Consider the following 19,119-nt stretch of genomic DNA (forward strand, 5'->3'; position numbering starts at 1 on the left):
CCCCACCTGGCTTCAGGTAGGTCACCTGGCAGATAGGGGACGGCGCCTCGGGGCTGGTGACCCCAACCCCACGGGAAGGGAGGACCACCCATCTTCCCACCTTCCTCAGTTCCAGCCCAGAGAAAGGGGAAGTATCTGCAGAGGATACCTCCTCCCCGAGGGGGCGGGACACAGCTGTTGCTTCCGAGAAGGGGAGGGCACCCCCTTTTGCACCCTAGCCTGCAGCGTGGAGCTGGGGTTTGGCCCCCAAGCTCAGCTCCAGCCGCAGAGATCGCCAGCCCCCAGCCACCCCGACCCCACCGGGTGGGGGCGGGCGGATTGGGAGGTGAGGCTGCCATCCAGGCCGCTGGCCCCGGGCCTCACCCCCCCTCGCCCCCCCAGCTCAGCGCAGGGCGGCGCTCAGGCCTGCTTCCTCACCAGCAGCACCCAGGGCAGGATGGCGGCCACCACGGCCACCACGGCGATGAGAGTGATGAGCAGCAGGGCCCGCGAGCGACAGCAGAAGGCCCGGCCCGAGCTGGGGGCCGGCGAGGCCTCGGACAGCCCGGCCAGGCTGCGCTGGGGCAGCATGCTGGCCTGCTCCCCCAGGGGCATCCCGTGGCGGCTGATGACGAAGATCTGCGGCTCCCGGGCCAGGCCGGGCGGCAGGTCCAAGGGGAGCGGGGCGCCCTGGCTCGGGGCCGGCCTCCACACCTGCTGGACGGCGGCCAGGGGGTTCGTGTGGCCCAGCGCGTTGGGCGGGCCCACGGGCACGGCCAGGGTCTGCGAGCCGCGGTCCAGCACCGAGGGCCAGCGGGAGCTCTTCTTGCTGAGGAAGGTGACGTAGCGGCAGATGGGGCAGACGATGGTCCTCGGCACCTGGCCGTCCACGCGGCTCGAGAGCAGGTACTTGACCAGGCAGTCGTGGCAGAACACGTGGCCGCAGCTCAGCGTGCGGCTGGCGCCGTCCAGGTCGCGGAGTTTCTCGTAGCACACGGGGCACTCGCTGCCCGAGCTGTCCTTGCTCTCCCCTTCGGACATGGCCACTATGCGAAGGCAGGGCCTTGGCTGCGGGAGGGAAGGGCGCTCAGCCTCCTCGCCTTTCCCTCCTTCCCAACGCCCTCCCACACCTCCTGTCTCCTGCCCCCCTCTTTCATTTCCTCCCCTACTCCTCCCCAGGTGCCTCCCCGACTTACACCAAGACGGGGACCTAGGGCCCAGGCCTCTGAGGAGGAGATGAGGGGGCACTTCTGGAAGGGGGACTGGGAGACCGATAAGGAGAAACCCCAGCCCAGGGAGACTCTGGATCCAGGTGCATGGAATGTGCTGAAGGTGTAACCTGCCTAATAACTCACCTCAACCATGACATGCACACTGGGTGAGGTCACTACCTCACCTCTTCCTGCTTTGATGCCCAAAGTGAAGGCAGGAGGACCCAGTCCCCGCTCCGCGCTGCCCCCAGGGTGGGGGGAGGAAGCAGGCAGCTAAGCAGATGCTCCCCCAGACTCAGCCCTGTCTCCACTGTGGGTCTATACCCAGAGTGGTCATTTTCCAGGAGATCCTCTGCTTCTCCTCTAACTCCCCACTCAGGGATTGGCCGATCCATTGGATCGTATCCAGCCATTGGATTGCGTTCCTCTGTGCTAAGCGTGGCCATAAAGCAATGACTGCTTTGAAAATAAAGCTCAGAACTTACACATCCAAATGCCTGCTGGCCCTCTGTGCAGTCACGGCCGGGAGCTGTGGGCTCGCGCCTCCACCTGCCACAGCTCACTCATTCTTCAAATTCTCACTGGGCTGCCTAAGGCAGCGAGAGAACCTTCTGATTAACCTTGGTAAAGGCAGATTTTCATCCTTCGAGGATATGTCTGGGATGCTGGAAGTGGCCGAAGTCACTGGGAGCCGAGCCTGGTGAGAAAGTCACTAAGTGAGTTTTAAACATTATGTGGGAGCAAACGAGTGACCCCAGAGATGTTCTCAGCAAGGGCAGAATTGTTGGATTAAGTCCACAGCTTCCCAAGATGTTGACTTTGAAGGCAGACACCAGCTTGGGAGGTCCAAGCGTCCTCACTTAAAAGTCCCCCGTATCACAACTGTGTAGCTCAACTTCTCTAGATCAGCCTCTTTAGAAGGAACTGCGATCATGTGTCACTGATATTTTCTTCCATCAAGGATGTAGACAAAAGACACCTGAACACAAATAGAACTCTGTGCCAGCCCCCAGACCCAAGAGATGACCTAATGGGAACAGGATCAATTACCAGAAAAGCCTATAGTTTCTCAAATCATAAGTCTTTTGGAATCTCTCTCCTCTCTTGGTGTAGTTCTAAATGCATTTTGCCAAGTTGAAAATGCCCCATAAGAAATAAGGAGCAAAAATACAGAAAGGTGGGGATAGGGGACCCTGGAGGCAGCACGAAAACCTTTTCAAGCTTTGGTCTCTGGGTGATCAATGTGGCCCCCCAGGCTGGGGGTGACGATTTCAAGGGTTCAGACTCTGGAACTGAGTTGAAATCCTTGATAACGGCCATTACTGTCTCTAAAACCTCAGGCAAATTGTTTAACCTGAGCCTGTTCCCCATCTTAAGATGGGGTTAATAATATTGTCTTCTTCTCAGAGTTGTTCAGAGTATTTTTTTTTAAGATTTTAATTATTTATTTGACAGAGACAGCGAGCACGAGCAGGGGGAGGGGCAGAGGGAGAGGGACAAGCAGACTCCCCTTTGAGCAGGGAGCCTGACGCAGGGTTCGATCCCAGGACCCTGGGATCATCATGACCTGAGCCAAAGGCAGATGCTTAACTGACTGAGCCATCCAGGTGTCCCTGGAGTTGTTCAAAGTATTAAGTGAGCTGATGTGAGTGAAGAGTCTGGCACACAGTATGTGCTCAACAAATGGTAGGTGTCATTGTTAAGGCCAGCCGAATCCTCTCCCCTCCTAGCATCTACCTTCCTCTCCTTCCTTCTCCTTCCCTGTTGTTCCTTATTATATAGATGACTAAAAAAAATAACACACACCCCTGCAGAGGGCAGCTCCCCTCAAATTAGAATAACTGTACAAGATGATGAAGATCTGCGGCTCCTGGGGCAGGCTGGGCAACAGGTCCAAGGAGAGATTAGGTAAGTGATGGGCAATAGATAACAATTAAGATGGTGGTTCCAATGTTTCTGTCATTTCTGTTTCATAACACACTTGCCAATGTCTAAACTGAACTGGGATTTTCTCAAGGATGACCATGAGTCTCTTAAGCCAACTGCAAACATATCTCCCTGATTTCACAGTGCCCCACGGGCATATGGCAGCAATTCCATCCATCCATCCATCCAATTGATCATCCATCCATCCAATTGATCATCCATCCGTCCATCCATCCATCCATCTATCCATCCATCCATCCAGTTGATCATCCATCCATCCATCCGTCCATCCGTCCATCCATCCATCCATCCATCCATCCATCCAATTGCTCATCCATCCATCCATCCATCCATCCATCCATCCATCCATCCATCCATCCATCCAATTGATCATCCATCCATCCATCCGTCCATCCATCCATCCATCCATCCATCCAGTTGATCATCCATCCATCCATCCATCCATCCAGTTGATCATCCATCCATCCATCCGTCCATCCGTCCATCCATCCATCCATCCATCCATCCATCCAATTGATCATCCATCCATCCATCCGTCCAACCGTCCATCCATCCATCCATCCATCCAATTGCTCATCCATCCATCCATCATCCATCCATCCATCCATCCATCCATCCATCCAATTATTCAACAAATAGTTATTGAGCTCCTGCTGTGTGCTAGGTACTGAGCTTTGGCATTGGAGATAAGTAGGATCAAGAAGATCCTTCATGAAACTTTAGAGCCTAGGGGACACGCATAACTGTTTTTGAGAAAGATTTTTTTTTTTAAAGGAGGAATGGTAATTAGTAGCTGAAGTTGTTTGGGTAACTGAGAAGTAGGTAACAAGGTAGGCAAGAGAGTTAAAGCAGATAGTTAAGAGAATGCTAGGGGAAGGAAGGACTTTTGAGGTCATTTAGTTAAATCTAGTTTTATAGAGGAGCAGACCCAGGTCCAGAGAAGGGGAAATGACTTGGTTGAGGTCACTTGGGAAGGTAACAGAGAGAAGAGAGATGGCAGAGAGAGAGGGAGAGAGGAGATTCCATAGATGACATAGAGAACATTAGTTGAGTTGTGAGAAGCTATTTAGCTGAGTTAGGATGCACTATCCTCCTTGGGATGAGCAGGGGAGGGGGGAGGAGAGCCTCTAATTTTGGAGGCTGAAGAAAAGTAAAAGGAATCCAGGTGTGCAGAAGACATCCCAGGTCCCCACTGGTGGCCTCCCTGGGTAATCCTTTCTTCTTCCTGTGCTTCGAGAGCAGCACGTCTCTCATGCCTAGACAGTGCCACCCTCCCCCACCTTCCACTCACCTCCCTCTCTCACCACCCTTTCTCACTTCCCTCTCTCACCTCCCTTTCTCACCTCCCTTTCTCGGTCTTTGCCAGCCCTCTCCCTCCTTGCGTTCCTCCCTTTCTCTTGATTCCATTTCATTCTTGATCCTTGAGTTCTTCTCATGGGCCTGCCTCTGTCTGGGGTGCTGGGGCCAGGCTGAGGGCAGCAGAAGAAATGCAAGGAACGTGCTCTGGCTTGGGCGCACTCCAGCTCAATTACAACGTGAGACATTATGTGCCGAAAGGCACCCCCACTGGTGCTTTAGGAGACTGTGGGAGAGGAGGCCTGGAAAGTCTTCCCAGGTGAGGTGGGACCAGTGTTGAGCTAATAATAAATAATTATAACAGCGACCATTTATTGAACACTAATTATGTGCTTGGCATGTTGCATCCCTTCCTCATGAAATCCTGACAACAACCCAGGGAGGTAGATATTATCCCCATTTTACAGATGAGGGAACTGAGGCTTGGGGCTTAAGTAACTTGTTCAAAGTCACACGGCTGGGACAGGGGAGACCCAGGGAGCTAGGGACCACTGCCTCTAGCGAGGGTTTCGATGTGCCTCCACGGAGGGCGGTCCAGACCTTGGTCAAAGGAGAGCAGGACGCTGGAATAGGAGATCCAAGCCCTCACAGCTGTGCAGAAACACCGATTTGACAAACATCCACGGATGAAAATACCTTATGTGAGCTCCAGGATCCAGGTGGACATGTTAAATATGTACAGCTTACCTCGTCAAGTAGTTTGTAAAAAAACAAAAACAAAAAGGAATACGTGAAACTTGCTCCATCTTGGTCAAGTCCCTCCTTGACCAGATGTGACTCTAAACAGGGTTGTGACTCCAGCCACCTGTGAGGCCGGGGGGACGACCAGGCTGGCCAAGGGGGGCTGACCTCATGAAGTCCCAGTGCCGCCATTCACCCAGGGCAGCAGTCCACTGTGAGGACTGGCTGGGGGCTACCGTCAGCCCAGGCGATTCCCGCCTCCCTGCCTTGGGACAGCGAGCCCCTCGAGGCAGACACTTCTAGGCAGCTGGGCTTCCCTCCTGGATTCCCAAAGCAAGGCCCTACAGCTTCAGCTGTGACCACTCCCCTAGACAGCACATGAACACCCACACACACACCCCCCTACACCCCTGTGCCTCTCCGGTTTCAGTCCAGAACCTTGCCAAGCTCTGGCTGCACCCCGCTCCCTCCCCGCCCCCAGCCAGGTCCCCAGACTCACTTGGCTGGGACCAGGGAGAGCAGCATCCACCTCTCCACCGCGTCCTCCGCGGAGCAGATCTGAGCCACCCACAGGTGCTGGGCAGACAGCACGTCTTCCTGCTGTTGTCGCTTTGACAGCTGCCGCTGAGGCATTTCCTAATGACTGAGCTGGTCGGGAGGACAGCGAAGGGAAGTGAATGTCGCCCAACCCGTTTGAGGCCAGGAGGCTCTTGGCGTTGCCCAGGGGTTTGGCGGCAGCTGCTGGAGTCAGGTGATCTTGACGGGGATGCTCGGAGGGGAGCCCCTGCTCTGAGTAGGAGCCCGGGGTGGGTCTCCCAATGGAGGCAGTGACCCAGGAGCCCTCTGACTGAGGCTTCCCACAGGTGGTCTCCCCGGTCCAACAGTAAGAAATGTATCCTCACGGTCCGTCACCCTCCGGGACCCATTTCAGTGATCCTCTCCCCCCACTCCTGCCCCCCTGCTATGCACGGAGTGGAGGGGTCACATCAGCCTCAGTGAAGCTACGACACCCAACGTCGTATACAAATATTTGGGTGATGTGTCCACGTGCATTTGCCATCCATCGAACACTCAGAGGGGCTCAAAGCTCCCAAAGACCAAACCCCATGGGGATAAAGAATGAGGCAGAGTAAAACCAACAAATTGGAAACACAAACCTGCCTGGAAAGAAATCCCTGACATCATGGGAAATTGGGGTAAGTTTCCAAACAGTCTGTAAAATATGATTCTATTTATGTAAATTATACAATTTTTTATAGAGAAAAATCTGGAATAAGACACATCAGACTTGATAGTAGTTATCTCTGGAGGGGCTTTCTAACTTACACGTTTCTGTGATACTTGAATTTTCAACCTGGATGTGTGCTTCTTTTTTTTTATTTTTTAAAAAGATTTTATTTATTTATTCATTAGAGAGCGAGCGAGAGAGAAACAGCATGAGAGGGGAGAGGGTCAGAGGGAGAAGCAGGCTCCCCGCTGAGCCGGGAGCCCGATGTGGGACTCGATCCCAGGACTCCGGGATCATGACCTGAGCCGAAGGCAGTCGCTTAACCAACTGAGCCACCCAGGCGCCCTTCTTTTTTTTTTATATATATATTTTATTTATTTATTTGAGAGACAAAGAGAGAGCCTACACAAGTGGGAGGAGGGGCAGAGGGAGAGGGAGAAGCAGGCTCCCCGCTGAGCAGAGAGCCTGATGCGAAACTCGATCCCAGGACCCTGAGATCATGACATGAGCTGAAGGCAGATGCTTCACCGACTGAGCCACCCAGGCGCCCCTGTGTGCTTGTTTTGTGATCAGAAAAAAATAATCAAGAATAAGGCAGGAACAAAGAGGGGGATGGCAGAGGGACAATGGGAAACCATTTGAGGGATTCCCTCCCAGTTTTCTCAGGACTGGAGGGCCAGTTCTCAAGAAGTTGGCTTTCTTCTGGAAAAAAAAAAAAGGAGCTTCCTGGATCCAAGGCACAGTCAGGAATGAGTGTGACTCAGTAGGGTGCCCCAGGATGGCCCCTCCTTGACCTGTCCCATCATGGCCTGGCTCCACAGGCACCCTGAGGCTGGTTGGGAAGGGCAGCCAAGGCAGTGCACCCGGCCACCTCTCCCAGGGACATGGGCATGGCTGAATGCCAACTGTCATGACAGTCTCTCATGTTCTTTCCCCAGGAGCTGAAGGGGAGGAGTTCCAGGCAGTCCTGGATTTAGCAAATAGAAATGTGGACTGCCCGGGGGGAATTTGTATTTCAGATAAATAACAAATACTTCTTCAAGTATAAGTATGCTCAGTCCAATATGTGGATCTTTACTTATACTAAAAAATTATTCGTTCTTTATCTAAAACTCAAATTTCACTGGGCATTTTATATTGTTCATTCTGCAACTCCAGTCTCAGAGGGCTCCCCAAATTTCCCTCCATCAGCACTTCAAAGGGCCATTCAGTAGCTTGGCTCCTGACTCTGCCTAGGGCTTTTGGGGGTTCCTGAAAAGGAGACTCAAATACTCCTCCTCCATGCCCTGGGTGTCCCTGAGGGAGGGGACTGATCCAGCCTGGGCTGTCTTTAGACTAATGTGATGTGACCCTGAGGTAACATTTAGTTCCCAAGGCCCCCAAATCTCTTCCACTGACCCCTGCCATGAAGCTTGGCTTTGAAGATTACTTTGAATGTATAGATTTTTATGACCATAGTCTGCCATGGTTTTGTGTTCCAAAATAAGAATTCAACTTTTTTTTTTTTAAGATTTTATATATTTATTTGAGAAAGCAAGAATGAGAGCAAGCACATGAGAGGGGGGAGGGTCAGAGGGAGAAGCAGACTCCCCACTGAGCAGGGAGCCCGATGTGGGACTTGATCCCGGGACTTCAGGATCATGACCTGAGCCGAAGGCAGTTGCTTAACCGACTGAGCCACCCAGGCGCCCAGGACTATTAAGTTTTGACAGGCAGAGGGGAATTAGCCATCAGGAAAGGTTGAGATCACAGGTCTATGAGCCGGAAGTATCTACATTATAGGATTTGATAGTAGGGAGCTCTGGGAAATGAAGACCACTCACTGCATGAGCATTCACGCTTGCTCTGTGTTTATATAAAGAGAATGTGCCATGGACCTTTGGGTACGTTACTTAATCCTTTGGTGCCTCAGTTGCTTCATCTGAAAAATGGGGATAATATTACCTACTCTATAGGATTGTGGCGGTTAAATGAATGGGTGCAAATAGTGTGCCTGGAACCACGCCTCTTATATGTTAAGGTCTCCATCAATGTTACCTCCACTATCATCATAGCAAAAAGAGAAGCCTGAAGAGGGGCAAGACGAGTTGAATGCCTCCCACTTCAAGGGGCCTGGCCAATCCGGTCCTCTCAATCTTGCCATCCCAATTCATAGTGTCCTGTCCTTCTCAGCAGAGAGGACAAATGGAGGTCAAAGGGTGGAAGGCTAGTTTTCAGCTCAGGGAGGGACGGGGCTGGTGACCTCTGCTCTGGTCAGGCCACCCTGGAGAGTTGTGTCTTGGTCTGGGGCCACATTGGGGGTGATGTTGCCAGGGGACTGAAGGGTGTTCTGGGGAAGAGCCCGGCTGGATTGCGGATGGGTCTGGAGACCACTGTGGCCCCATAAGACCTTCCTTGGAGAGACCTCTCTGAGGGTAGGGAGCTTCCAGACAAGGGTAGAATCCCAGCTGAGGCTGGCTGATTTGCTGAATGACTGTAGGTATAGTTTGTGCGTGAGATGAATGGCTGGTCCAGGACAGAAGGTCTCCAATACCAGAATCACCTGGGGAACTGATTAAAGATACAGATTCCGAGGCCCTGCCTCAGAACATAGCAGGTCTTGGGAGGGGCCTAGGAAACTATAGTCTATATTAATGTTTTAATTGGATGGATCAATGAGTGGATAGATAGAATGTAAGGATAGTGCTTGTTAATGGTGGGATCTGAGTATTGCATGTATGGGTTCTCTGTAAAATTCTTTGAACTTTGCTGTACGGTTGGAAATTATCATAATAAATGCTGGAAAAACTATTTAATTTCTTGAATAAGTAACACATTCAGATGATATTACTCAGCCTTCAACAAGAAGGACATTCTGACACACACTCCCACGCGGATCAATCTTGAGGACATGATGCTGAGCAAAGCCAGTCACAAAAGGACAAATACTGTAGGATTCCGTTTATATGAATTTCCTAGGATCGTCGGATGCACAGAGACCAAGTAGAATGGTGGTGGCCAGGGACTAGAGGAGGGGGAATGGAGTGCCATTTCTTAATGTGTCCAGAGCTTCAGTTTGGGAAGAAGAAAAATGTTCTGGAGATGGACAGTGGTGCTGGCTGCAGGACAGTGTGAACGTGCTGAATGTCCCTCAGAAATGGTTAAGATGGTACATTTTATGTCGTATTGGTTTTACCGCAATTCTTTTTTTTTTTCTTCAAGATTTTATTTATTTATTTGACAAAGAGAGAGAGAGCACACAAGTAGGCAGACAGGCAGAGGGAGAAGCAGGCTCTCTGCCGAGCAGGGAGCCCAATGTGGGGCTCGATCCCAGAACCCTGGGATCATGACCTGAGCGGAAGACAGATGCTTAACCGAGTGAGCCACCCAGGCACCCTGTTTTACCACAATTCTTAGAAGAAGAGATAACCCCTGTCATCAGTGGTTATTCTTGTGCATCTTTTTTATCTTTATATCTACGCAAGCAAATACAGAAATTGCTTTGTATCCCTTCCCCACTTTTTTTTTTTTTGCCAAAAGATAGCGCAGGGCGCGAACGCTTCTGCATGGTGCCTGTCTTACCCGAATCTACATCTTACTTGAATCTACATGTCCATGATCATACATGTACAGTGTGTTTTTGGAATCCAAGTGTTTAGTAATTTCCCCGAGGAATGACTGGGACCCTCTGGCCTGGGAGATGGCTGGGGTCCTGGGCAGCTTGGAGATGTGCTCCTTCATCCAGGCTGGGTGGAGAAGGACCGGAAGCAGAGGTGGCTCTTTTCGACAGAGGTGATCCTCTGTCCCCATCATCCCTCTGTAGCATCCCCAAGGAAGTGGGAATACCGCGGGTCCTGGCTCTCTTGCTCCCCTGGAGAGACCCCGGGTGTCCAGCAGCAGGGATGCCCCACGCTCTCTGCTACACCTTCTCTGCACCCGTTGTGGGGACGGGGTGGGGGGCATGAAGCAGGGGGCCACCCTAAGAGGATGGGGTCACTCCTGCCATTCAGAACCTTATGCCGGGGCCAACACTTTACTAAGAAAAGTAAAAGTGAGTCACCCCAAATATCAAAGGCCAAAAGGGATGGAGCAAACTTGGAGCTAGAAACTGCAGGCTGCGCCCTGAGGCCAAGGAGGGTGGAGCAGGCGGGGGAGGGGAAGGAAGAAGGTGATGAAGGTGAAGGCCAACCTGCACCAGGGCAGAGGCTCTTGGTCTTTCTAGCACTGCCATCCGAGGAAAGACACCTGACAATGGTCGTCCTCCGCTGCACATGCTCAGTGGGCACACCTGGATCACTGACCGGGGCCTGATCAGGGACACCGAGGGCTGCATTTGGTGAGGAGACAGGAGGTCTTTGCGCTGAATGTCCATAGTCTGGCAGGGGAGGCTCGCTCCGTCCTGGGTCTGGGTGAGGCTGGGGCAGGGTGGAGGATGGGGGGGCCAGCTGGCTGCGCCCCAGTGCATGCTCACGGTGGTTGCAATTGAATGATGCCCGTGGGCCAGGAGGTGGGAATCTCCTTGCCTTGCTTGAGTGTGTGTGTGTGTGTGTGTGTGTGTGTTTGTACAAATCTTTGACCCTCCTCCTGCTCTGCCTCCACTCATCAGCATCTTGATTGGCCCGAGGAATGTGGACAGATGGGAAAGCCTAGCCAAGGAGTGCAGAGAACCCCAAAAGTATGGAACAGAGGAGCCTCTGGTCCCCAGGGAAGCCCACGCAGAGACCAAGACTTTAGTGATCCCTGAAGATGCCCTGCTCCCCTCCCCTGCACCAGCCAACAGAGTTCAGCCACATGGGGCTCCTCGGTGAGGCCACACCCCCCACCTTGCGGCCAGGGGAGGACCCAGAATGGGGTGCAGCCCCGATGGTCCCCTCACCCCTGTGCAACTGTCAGGCCCTGGCCCTGCTTCGTGCCAGCCAGCTCTGGGACCTGCTTTGGGGTTTCAGTTCGTCGTTCATGCTCCTGTACATTTCCTGGGCTCACTTCCTCCCCCCAAGGCTGCCCGGGCCTCTGAAATCTCGGTCTTCCCTGTTCCCTTTGTCCCACCTCCTTGGGCTCTCCCCATTTATTACATAGCCTTGGGCTGCTGGTAGCACAGGGAAAACCTCGGGCCTTTGAACAGAAAACAAAGATGCCCCTTGTCTGGTTGAAGGCAGCCCTGCCAGGGCACCAGGCTTGGTAGGCGGAATAAGGGCGGCTTTGCATTCCCAGCTCCCCCGCTCGGCCCTCAGCCCCCTCAGCCCCCTTAGCCCAGCTGCACCGTGGTATGCAGCAGGCTCTGAGTGTTTTCACAGGTCTCTCCCCATCCCTCCCTCCCTCCCTCTCTCTGAGGACTTCCATGGCTCCCCACTGCCCTCAGGGCAAAGCCCGCACTCAGCCAGCCCACAAGGCCCTCACTGCCCTCCCCTTGGCTGTCTCCCACCATGCAGTGTGGCCACAAAGTGGCTTTCAGTTCAGATCCCTTGAAGGCTTTTGGGGCTCTGTGATCTTTTTCATGCTTTTTTTCCTTTCCAGTGTGAACATCTTTCTGCTTCATCACCTGCTGCTCCCACCTGCATTTCTCTCTTTTAAGACCCTAAAGGAGGGGGTGCTAGCTCATCTCCGTAGCCCAGGGGCCTGGTATCCTTCGAGCCCAATAAATCAACGTTTCTTAAATGAATAAATCTACCTTCACAAGCCTCGCTCAAGGGGGTGGGGCTGGGGGGTGGGGCGGTGTGCCAGGCAAGTTCGGGAAACATGGTCATTCCAGTTTTTGCTCGACACTCCTTTGGAATCCACATGGAAGTTCACTCCTCAAAGTCATAATGGGCTGAGAACCTCCCATCTGGCTGGAGACAGGTGAATGAGCCTGCCGTGAGGGGTCAGCCTTACTTTAGCCACTGTTCCCAATGTTGTCTTTGAAAAAGCATGGTCTCAAGTAGGTTCTGCAGGAGGTGAGTCTGGGAAGGGGAGGGAAGATGGTCTGGGGATGAGGGAGAAAGGCCTTACTACTTAGTGGTTTGTCTTCAGTTATTTTTTGCCATATCAAAGTGCCCCATATACCACTGCTTACTTGATTTGTCTTGAAAAGAAATAGAATCACATTTTAAGATTTTTTATTTATTTATTTATTTATTTGCAAGAGAGAGAATGAGAGACAGAGAGCACGAGAGGGAGGACGGTCAGAGGGAGAAGCAGACTCCCCGCTGAGCAGGGAGCCTGATGCGGGACTCGATCCCAGGACTCCAGGATCATGACCTGAGCCGAAGGCAGTCGCTCAACCGACTGAGCCACCCAGGCGCCCCAGAATCACATTTTAAACTTAAATATTGACTCTTGCCTCCTAAGCACCCATACCTGTGAAATCACACTTCTGATACCCTAATTATCCTTTTTTTTTTTTTGAAAAAAATTTTTGGGGGGCGCTTGGGTGGGTCAGTCATTAAGCATCTGCCTTCGGCTCAGGTCATGATCCCAGGGTCCTGGGATCCAGCCCCGCATCGGGCTCCTTGCTCAGCAGGGGAGTCTGCTTCTCCCTCTCCCACTCCCCCTGCTTGTGTTCCCTCTCTCACTGTGTCTCTGTCAAATAAATAAATAAAATCTTAAAAAAAAAAAATTTTTTTTTTTTAAAGAGTCGCACGCTCCACCGACTGAGCCAGCCAGGCGCCCCTAATCATATTTTTAAGAAACAGCACATTTAATACCTACTGTTGAGTGGGGGAAAAAAAAACCCCAAAACCCACAAGGTTCTCCTTGTATACCGCCTGAAGTCATGCACACAGACCTAGACGCCCTGAGCTGGGACACGGGAAGGAGGGATGGTGGCCTGGGGGGGGCGGGAGGAGACAGAGGCCTGGGATCTCAGAACAGGAAAGAGGCCACCTCAGGCTGAGCCCAAGGCTGGCTTTAAATGCTTGAGAGCCCTTTGGCCCGGAAACCACAGAAGCCACAGAATAGGATCAACTAAAAGAATCCCGAGAGAAGGAGACACCTAGCTTGGACGTGAGGATGAAACTGGCAAGGACAGGGGCGCGGGGTGCGGGCGGAGGAGGAGAAGCAGGGGTGCGGCAGCGGGCGAGGCGAGCAGGAAAGCTGGGAGGCCTGCCCAAGTCCGCTGCGCCTGCGCGGGGCTGTGCACCTGCTGCTCACCTGGTCTGCGAGCGCTCCCGCCCCCTTGCCTTTGGCCCGCGGGAAACTCACACAGTCACCTTGCGGAGGCGCTTGGGACAGGTGCGGGAAGGGCGCCTGAAGAAGCGGCCCGGAGGTCTGATCTCAGGGCCGTAAGTGGGGGAGAAACCTCTCCCCACTTCCTGCGGGTGTGCGCAAGAGAAAGAGCTGGAAAGCACGCTTTGATGGAGGGTTTACTGAGCCTCCGCTCTTTATCCCAGAACTGAAAAGCCTCCCTGACAGCTGAGAGTCCTCAGGGCTTGAGAAGGGGAAGGCCAGAGTAAGGGACAGAGTCGGGAGTGAAAAAAATTTATATTTTTTCTGATTATAAAAAAACTACCGTTGGGGGGAAAATGTAGAGAATTCATAAAAGCACACACGAAGAAGAAAAACATGAGCTCTACACCACCTCTCCAGGTAGCTCCCATCAATATTTTGGTGTTTGTTCTTCCAGCCTATTTGTATATAATAATATCTTTACCATATATGGTGATGTTAAAATAATTATGTATTATATAATATATGATTATCATAAGATAATAAGTGGGATCGTACGGTATACTTTTAGGACCTGATTTTTTTCGGTTGTTATCTTGTGGTCTCCAATAAACAGTCTTTTGTGCCCTAGTTTTTTTAAGAGAGGGAGGGAGGGGAGTAGAGGGGCAGAGGGAGAGGGAGAATCTTTTTTTTTTTTTTTTTAAAGATTTTATTTATTTATTTGACAGGGAGAGACACAGCGAGAGAGGGAACACAAGCAGGGGGAATGGGAGAGGGAGAAGCAGGCTTCCCGCTGAGCAGGGAGCCCATTGCGGGACTCGATCCCAGGACCCTGGGATCATGACCTGAGCTGAAGGCAGTCGCTTAACCAACTGAGCCACCCAGGCGCCCCGGGAGAGGGAGAATCTTAAGCAGACTCCACACCCAGGGTGGAGTATGAGGTGGGGCTTGAACTCACCACCCTGAGATCAAGACCTGAGACAAAATCAAGAGTTGGGCGCTTAACTGACTGGGCCACTCAGGTGCCCCATGCCCTCATTTTTAATAGATGTAGACATTTATTTAATCTACTATCTAATAGCTATCTAATCTATATCTAAGTTGTTTCCAATTTCCCCCACTATAAAAAATTTCCGCAGGAACTGTGATTTTTCTTTTAAAGATTTATTTATTTGAGAGAGAGTGTGTATTGAGCAGGGGTGGGGCGGTGGGAGAGGGAATGGGGAAGCAGACTCCCCAGTGATTGTGGAGCCCATCACCAGGGCTCAATCCCACCACCCTAAGATCATGACCTGAGCTGAAACCAGGAGTGATCGCTCAACAGACTGAGCCACCCAGGTGCCCCAGGAAGTGTTTTGATTGCAAAATCTTGGTGTTCTTTCCTTAAAATAATTATTTGAAATGGAATTGATGAGTCAAAGTATAATATAATTTTAAATACTTGTGATAAATATTGTCAAATTTCCTTTCATAAATGTCATACCAGTTTAGACTCCCTCCAGCAGCATATAGAATTGTCTTGTCACCCTCACTCACCTTGTCTTGCCTACTATAACTTTATCTTTACCAAAAAAGAAAAATCTTGAAATCTTCCACCTCTCTGTGATCACTGTCAATATCCTACCTCAAGACACTATCTTGTTTGGAACACTGCAATATGGCCTCTTCATTTTCCTTCCTGCTTCCCCTCCCTCACCTAACCCCCCATGGTCTGTTTTCCACAGAATAGTCCGAATTATCCTTTTTTTTTTTTTTTTTTTTTAAGTAGGCTTCATGCCCAGCATGGAGCCCTGAACCCACAACCCTGAGATCAAGACCTGAGCCAAGATCAAGAGTCAGATGCTCAACTGACTAAACCACCCCAGTGCCCCTGAATTATCCTTTAAAAAATGTGTACTAGTTGACTTTAGCTTCTGGTCAAGACAGGCTGACTTGTATCAGACCAGAATTCCTTTAGAGAACAATGCAAAAATTAGATCACATGCATAAGCACCCACACCCACCCACATTCACACACACAATTGTTTTAAGGCTTCAGAGAGTAACCATTGTGGGCAGAACTTAAGTAACCAGGATCCTGTAGAGAAAGAAAATACTTTGAGGTGAGAGGCATCTTCTTTACTGCTTTTTTTTTTTTTTTAAGATTTTTATTTATTTATTTGACAGAGAGAGATACAGCAAGAGAGGGAACATAAGCAGGAGAGTGGGAGAGGGAGAAGCAGGCTTCCTGCTGAGCAGGGAGCCCAATACAGGGCTCGATTCCAGAACGCTGAGATCATGACCTGAGCCGAAGGCAGACGCTCAACGACTGAGCCACCCAGGCGCCCCTTTACTGCTTTTCTTAGAGAAATTCCTTGAGGAATTTGCTGATTTGCTTGGGAGGCATAGTGGTTGAGCAGAAAATGGTGGCTTAAGGTCTTGTCATTATCACAGTGCTCAAAAACTGGAGTTCAAGATCTGGCAAGAAAGAAGAATTTGGTTGACACCCTGGGGTTTCAGTTGAGACACCTGCAGGGCTATGACTTAGGAGTAAGGACAATTCAGACATTGACCAGTCCATACAAAACCTGGAAGTCTTAATCCTGATCGGATCAAATGATTTGACCCTACCCTAACTGCCTGAAAAAATGCCAACCAGAAATTTACATATCTTCTGGAAAAATACCTCATTCAGAGCCTTTGCAATTTTTCATTCTACCCAGCATCCAGCATTTCACAAAAACTAACAGATAAACTAGAAGACAAGACTATATAAACAAAAACCATGAGAAAAAAAAAAAAAGATGATAGAAGCAGACCCAAAGGAGAAAAAGATGTTAATATTATTGTACATGGACTCTGATGTATTCAAGAAAGTAGAAGGTTAACTAGAAATAGTTAAAAAAATTTTAAGGTTTTTGTTTCCCATTTTTCCCTTACTTACTTACTTAATTTATTTTGAGACAGAGGGAGGCAGAGGGAGAGGGACAGAGAGATTCCCAAGCAGTCTCCATGCTCAGTGCGGTGCCCAATGTGGGGCTCAATCTCATGACCCTGAGACCATGACCTGAGCCTAAATCAAGAGTCAGACTCTCAACCGACTGAACCACCCAGGTGTCCCCAATTTTTTTTAGTATAGTTGACACACAATGCTATATTAATTTCAGGTGTATAACATAATGACTCAATTTCTCTATGTGTTATACTACTCATCAGTGTAGTTACCACCTGTCACCATACAATACTATTACAATGTCATTGACTATATATTCCCTGTTATGCTTTTTATTCCCTTGACTTATTCACTCCATAACTGGAAGCCTGGCCTCCCACCCCCTTCACCCATTTTGCCCAGCCCCTTACCCCTAGAAACAATTTCTAAAGAGAACCAAATGGAAATTCTAAAACTGAAAAACACAATTACTGAAAAAAAAAAACAAACTATAGATGAGTTTAACAGCAGATTAGATACAACAGAAGAGAGGATTTGTAAACTGAAAGATAGGTCTGTAGAAAATAGACAATCTGAAGCATGGTGTGGGGGAAAAAAAGGATGGAAAGTAAGAAAAGAGCATCAGAGAATATGGAATTTGGTGTAAAGATCTAAACACATTTAACTGGAGTCAGTAAAGTAAAGGAGAGTGAGTGACCAGGTCAGAAGCAATAGTTGAAGAGTTAGTGATTACAAATTCTCTGATATTAATGAAAGGTATTAAATCACAAGTTCAACAGATGACATATCTCAAGCAAGATAGATACAAAAAATCCCCACATAGGCACATTGTAGTAAAACTTCTGAAAACCAAAGACAAAGAGAATTTTAAAAAATTGGCTGAGAGAAAAAGACACATTACTTTTAGGGGAGCATTAACAATATTGACAGCTCATTTGCAAGGTAAGTGACGGGATCCAGGAGACGGTGGAAGTCAAGGCTACCTGCTATAATCTTTAAATAACTGAAGGAAAACAACTGCCAAACTAGAATTTTATATAGAGAAAAATATTCAAAAATGAAGGTGGAACAAAGAATTTTACAAATGAAAACAAAATTCATTGCCAAGAGAACTGCAATAAAAAATACTAAAGGACACTCTTTAGGCAGAATGAAAATTATCCTGAGCCTGGGTGGCTCAGTCGTTAAGTGTCTGCCTTCGGCTCAGGTCATGGTCCCAGCATCCTGGGATCGAGCCCCACATCGGTCTCCCTGCTCCACGGGAAGCCTGCTTCTCCCTCTCCCACTCTCCCTGCTTGTGTTCCCTCTCTCGCTGTGTCTCTCTCTGTCAAATAAATAAATACAATCTTTAAAAAAAAAAAAAGAATGAAAATTATCCTAATGGGAGCAGAGAATGAAGGAATGAATGAATGACAAGAGATAAACGTGTAGGAAAAATACATGAATATTGACTGTATGAAAAAAATATCTTAGAAGTTTAAAAATATGTGAAACATTAAAATACTTGATAATAATAACCATAAGGCAGGTGGGGGATAGATGGAGTTAAATTGTAAGATTCTGGAGTTACCTGGGGAGTGGGAAAAGTACATGTTATGGTGGATTAATAATTCAAAGATGCACATAATTTCTTGATAACCATTAAAAGAATAGTAAAAGAATGTATAATTATGAAACTAATGGGGGAAAGAGAATAATTTTAAAAATCAAATTTAAAAGGATGTAAGAAAAGCTTGGCATGCCTGGCTGGCTCAGTTGGAAGAGTGTGCGACTCTTGATCTAGGGGTCATGAGTTTGAGCCCCATGTTGGGTGTAGAGGTTACTTAAATAAGCAAATAAACTTAAAAAAAAAAAAAGAATGTAAGAAGGGTTTAAAATAGGGACATTTCTTTTTTATTTTTTTTAAAGATTTTATTTATTTATTTGAGAGAGAGACTGAGATAGAGCATGAGAGGGGGGAGGGTCAGAGGGAGAAGCAGACCCCCCGCTGAGCAGGGAGCCCGATGCGGGACTTGATCCTGGGACTCCAGGATCATGACCTGAGCCGAAGGCAGTCGCTTAACCAACTGAGCCAGTTGGCGCCCTAAAATAGGGACATTTCTTTTTTTTTTTAAATTTTTATTTTTTAAAGATTTTATTTATTCATTTGAGACACAGAGATACAGAGAGAGAGAGAGAGCATGAGCAGTGGGAGAGGCAGAGGGAGAGGAAGAAGCAGACTCCCCGCTGAGTCAGGAGCCCGATGTGGGACTCGATCCCAGGACCCTGGGATCATGACCTGAGCCGAAGGCAGTCGCTTAACCAACTGAGCCACCCAGGCGCCCTAAAATAGGGACATTTCTTAAAAATGCCCCTATTTGTATTTTTTCTGCTATGACCTTATCTATATCTTTTACCCAGTTTTCTAGCTGCATGCTTTCCTTTTCTTATTGCTTTTAGATGGATATAAACATAGGTACATAGAAATATGTACGTGTGAATGTTGTAAATACTTTCTGGTAGGGATCAGTTTTAAATCTTGATGCCTTGGTTGGAACACGAAGCACCTGCTTTGACCACTTGTTCTGATGTTAGTGAGAAGAGGACTGGTCCGTTGAAGTCTTATGCTTTGCACCCAGTAGGAGCTCAAGAAATGTCTATTGAGCTGAACTGAATTTAGAAGG

The 19,119-nt window shown here is 49.3% G+C and overlaps 1 protein-coding gene across 1 annotated transcript; it reads right to left on the minus strand.

Annotated features, from left to right (window-relative positions):
- Positions 1-399: 399 nt before the first annotated feature.
- On the minus strand, positions 400-1,046 carry RNF222 (ring finger protein 222). Its single transcript, XM_034989290.1, has one exon. It carries the CDS (start codon positions 1,018-1,020, stop codon positions 400-402), a length of 621 nt encoding a protein of 206 aa, XP_034845181.1. The 5' UTR covers positions 1,021-1,046.
- Positions 1,047-19,119: the final 18,073 nt, after the last annotated feature.

The sequence above is a fragment of the Mirounga leonina genome, unplaced genomic scaffold (genome assembly GCF_011800145.1).
Source record: "Mirounga leonina isolate KUSES-001 unplaced genomic scaffold, KU_Mleo_1.0 Mir_488, whole genome shotgun sequence".
Lineage (NCBI taxonomy): Eukaryota > Metazoa > Chordata > Mammalia > Carnivora > Phocidae > Mirounga > Mirounga leonina.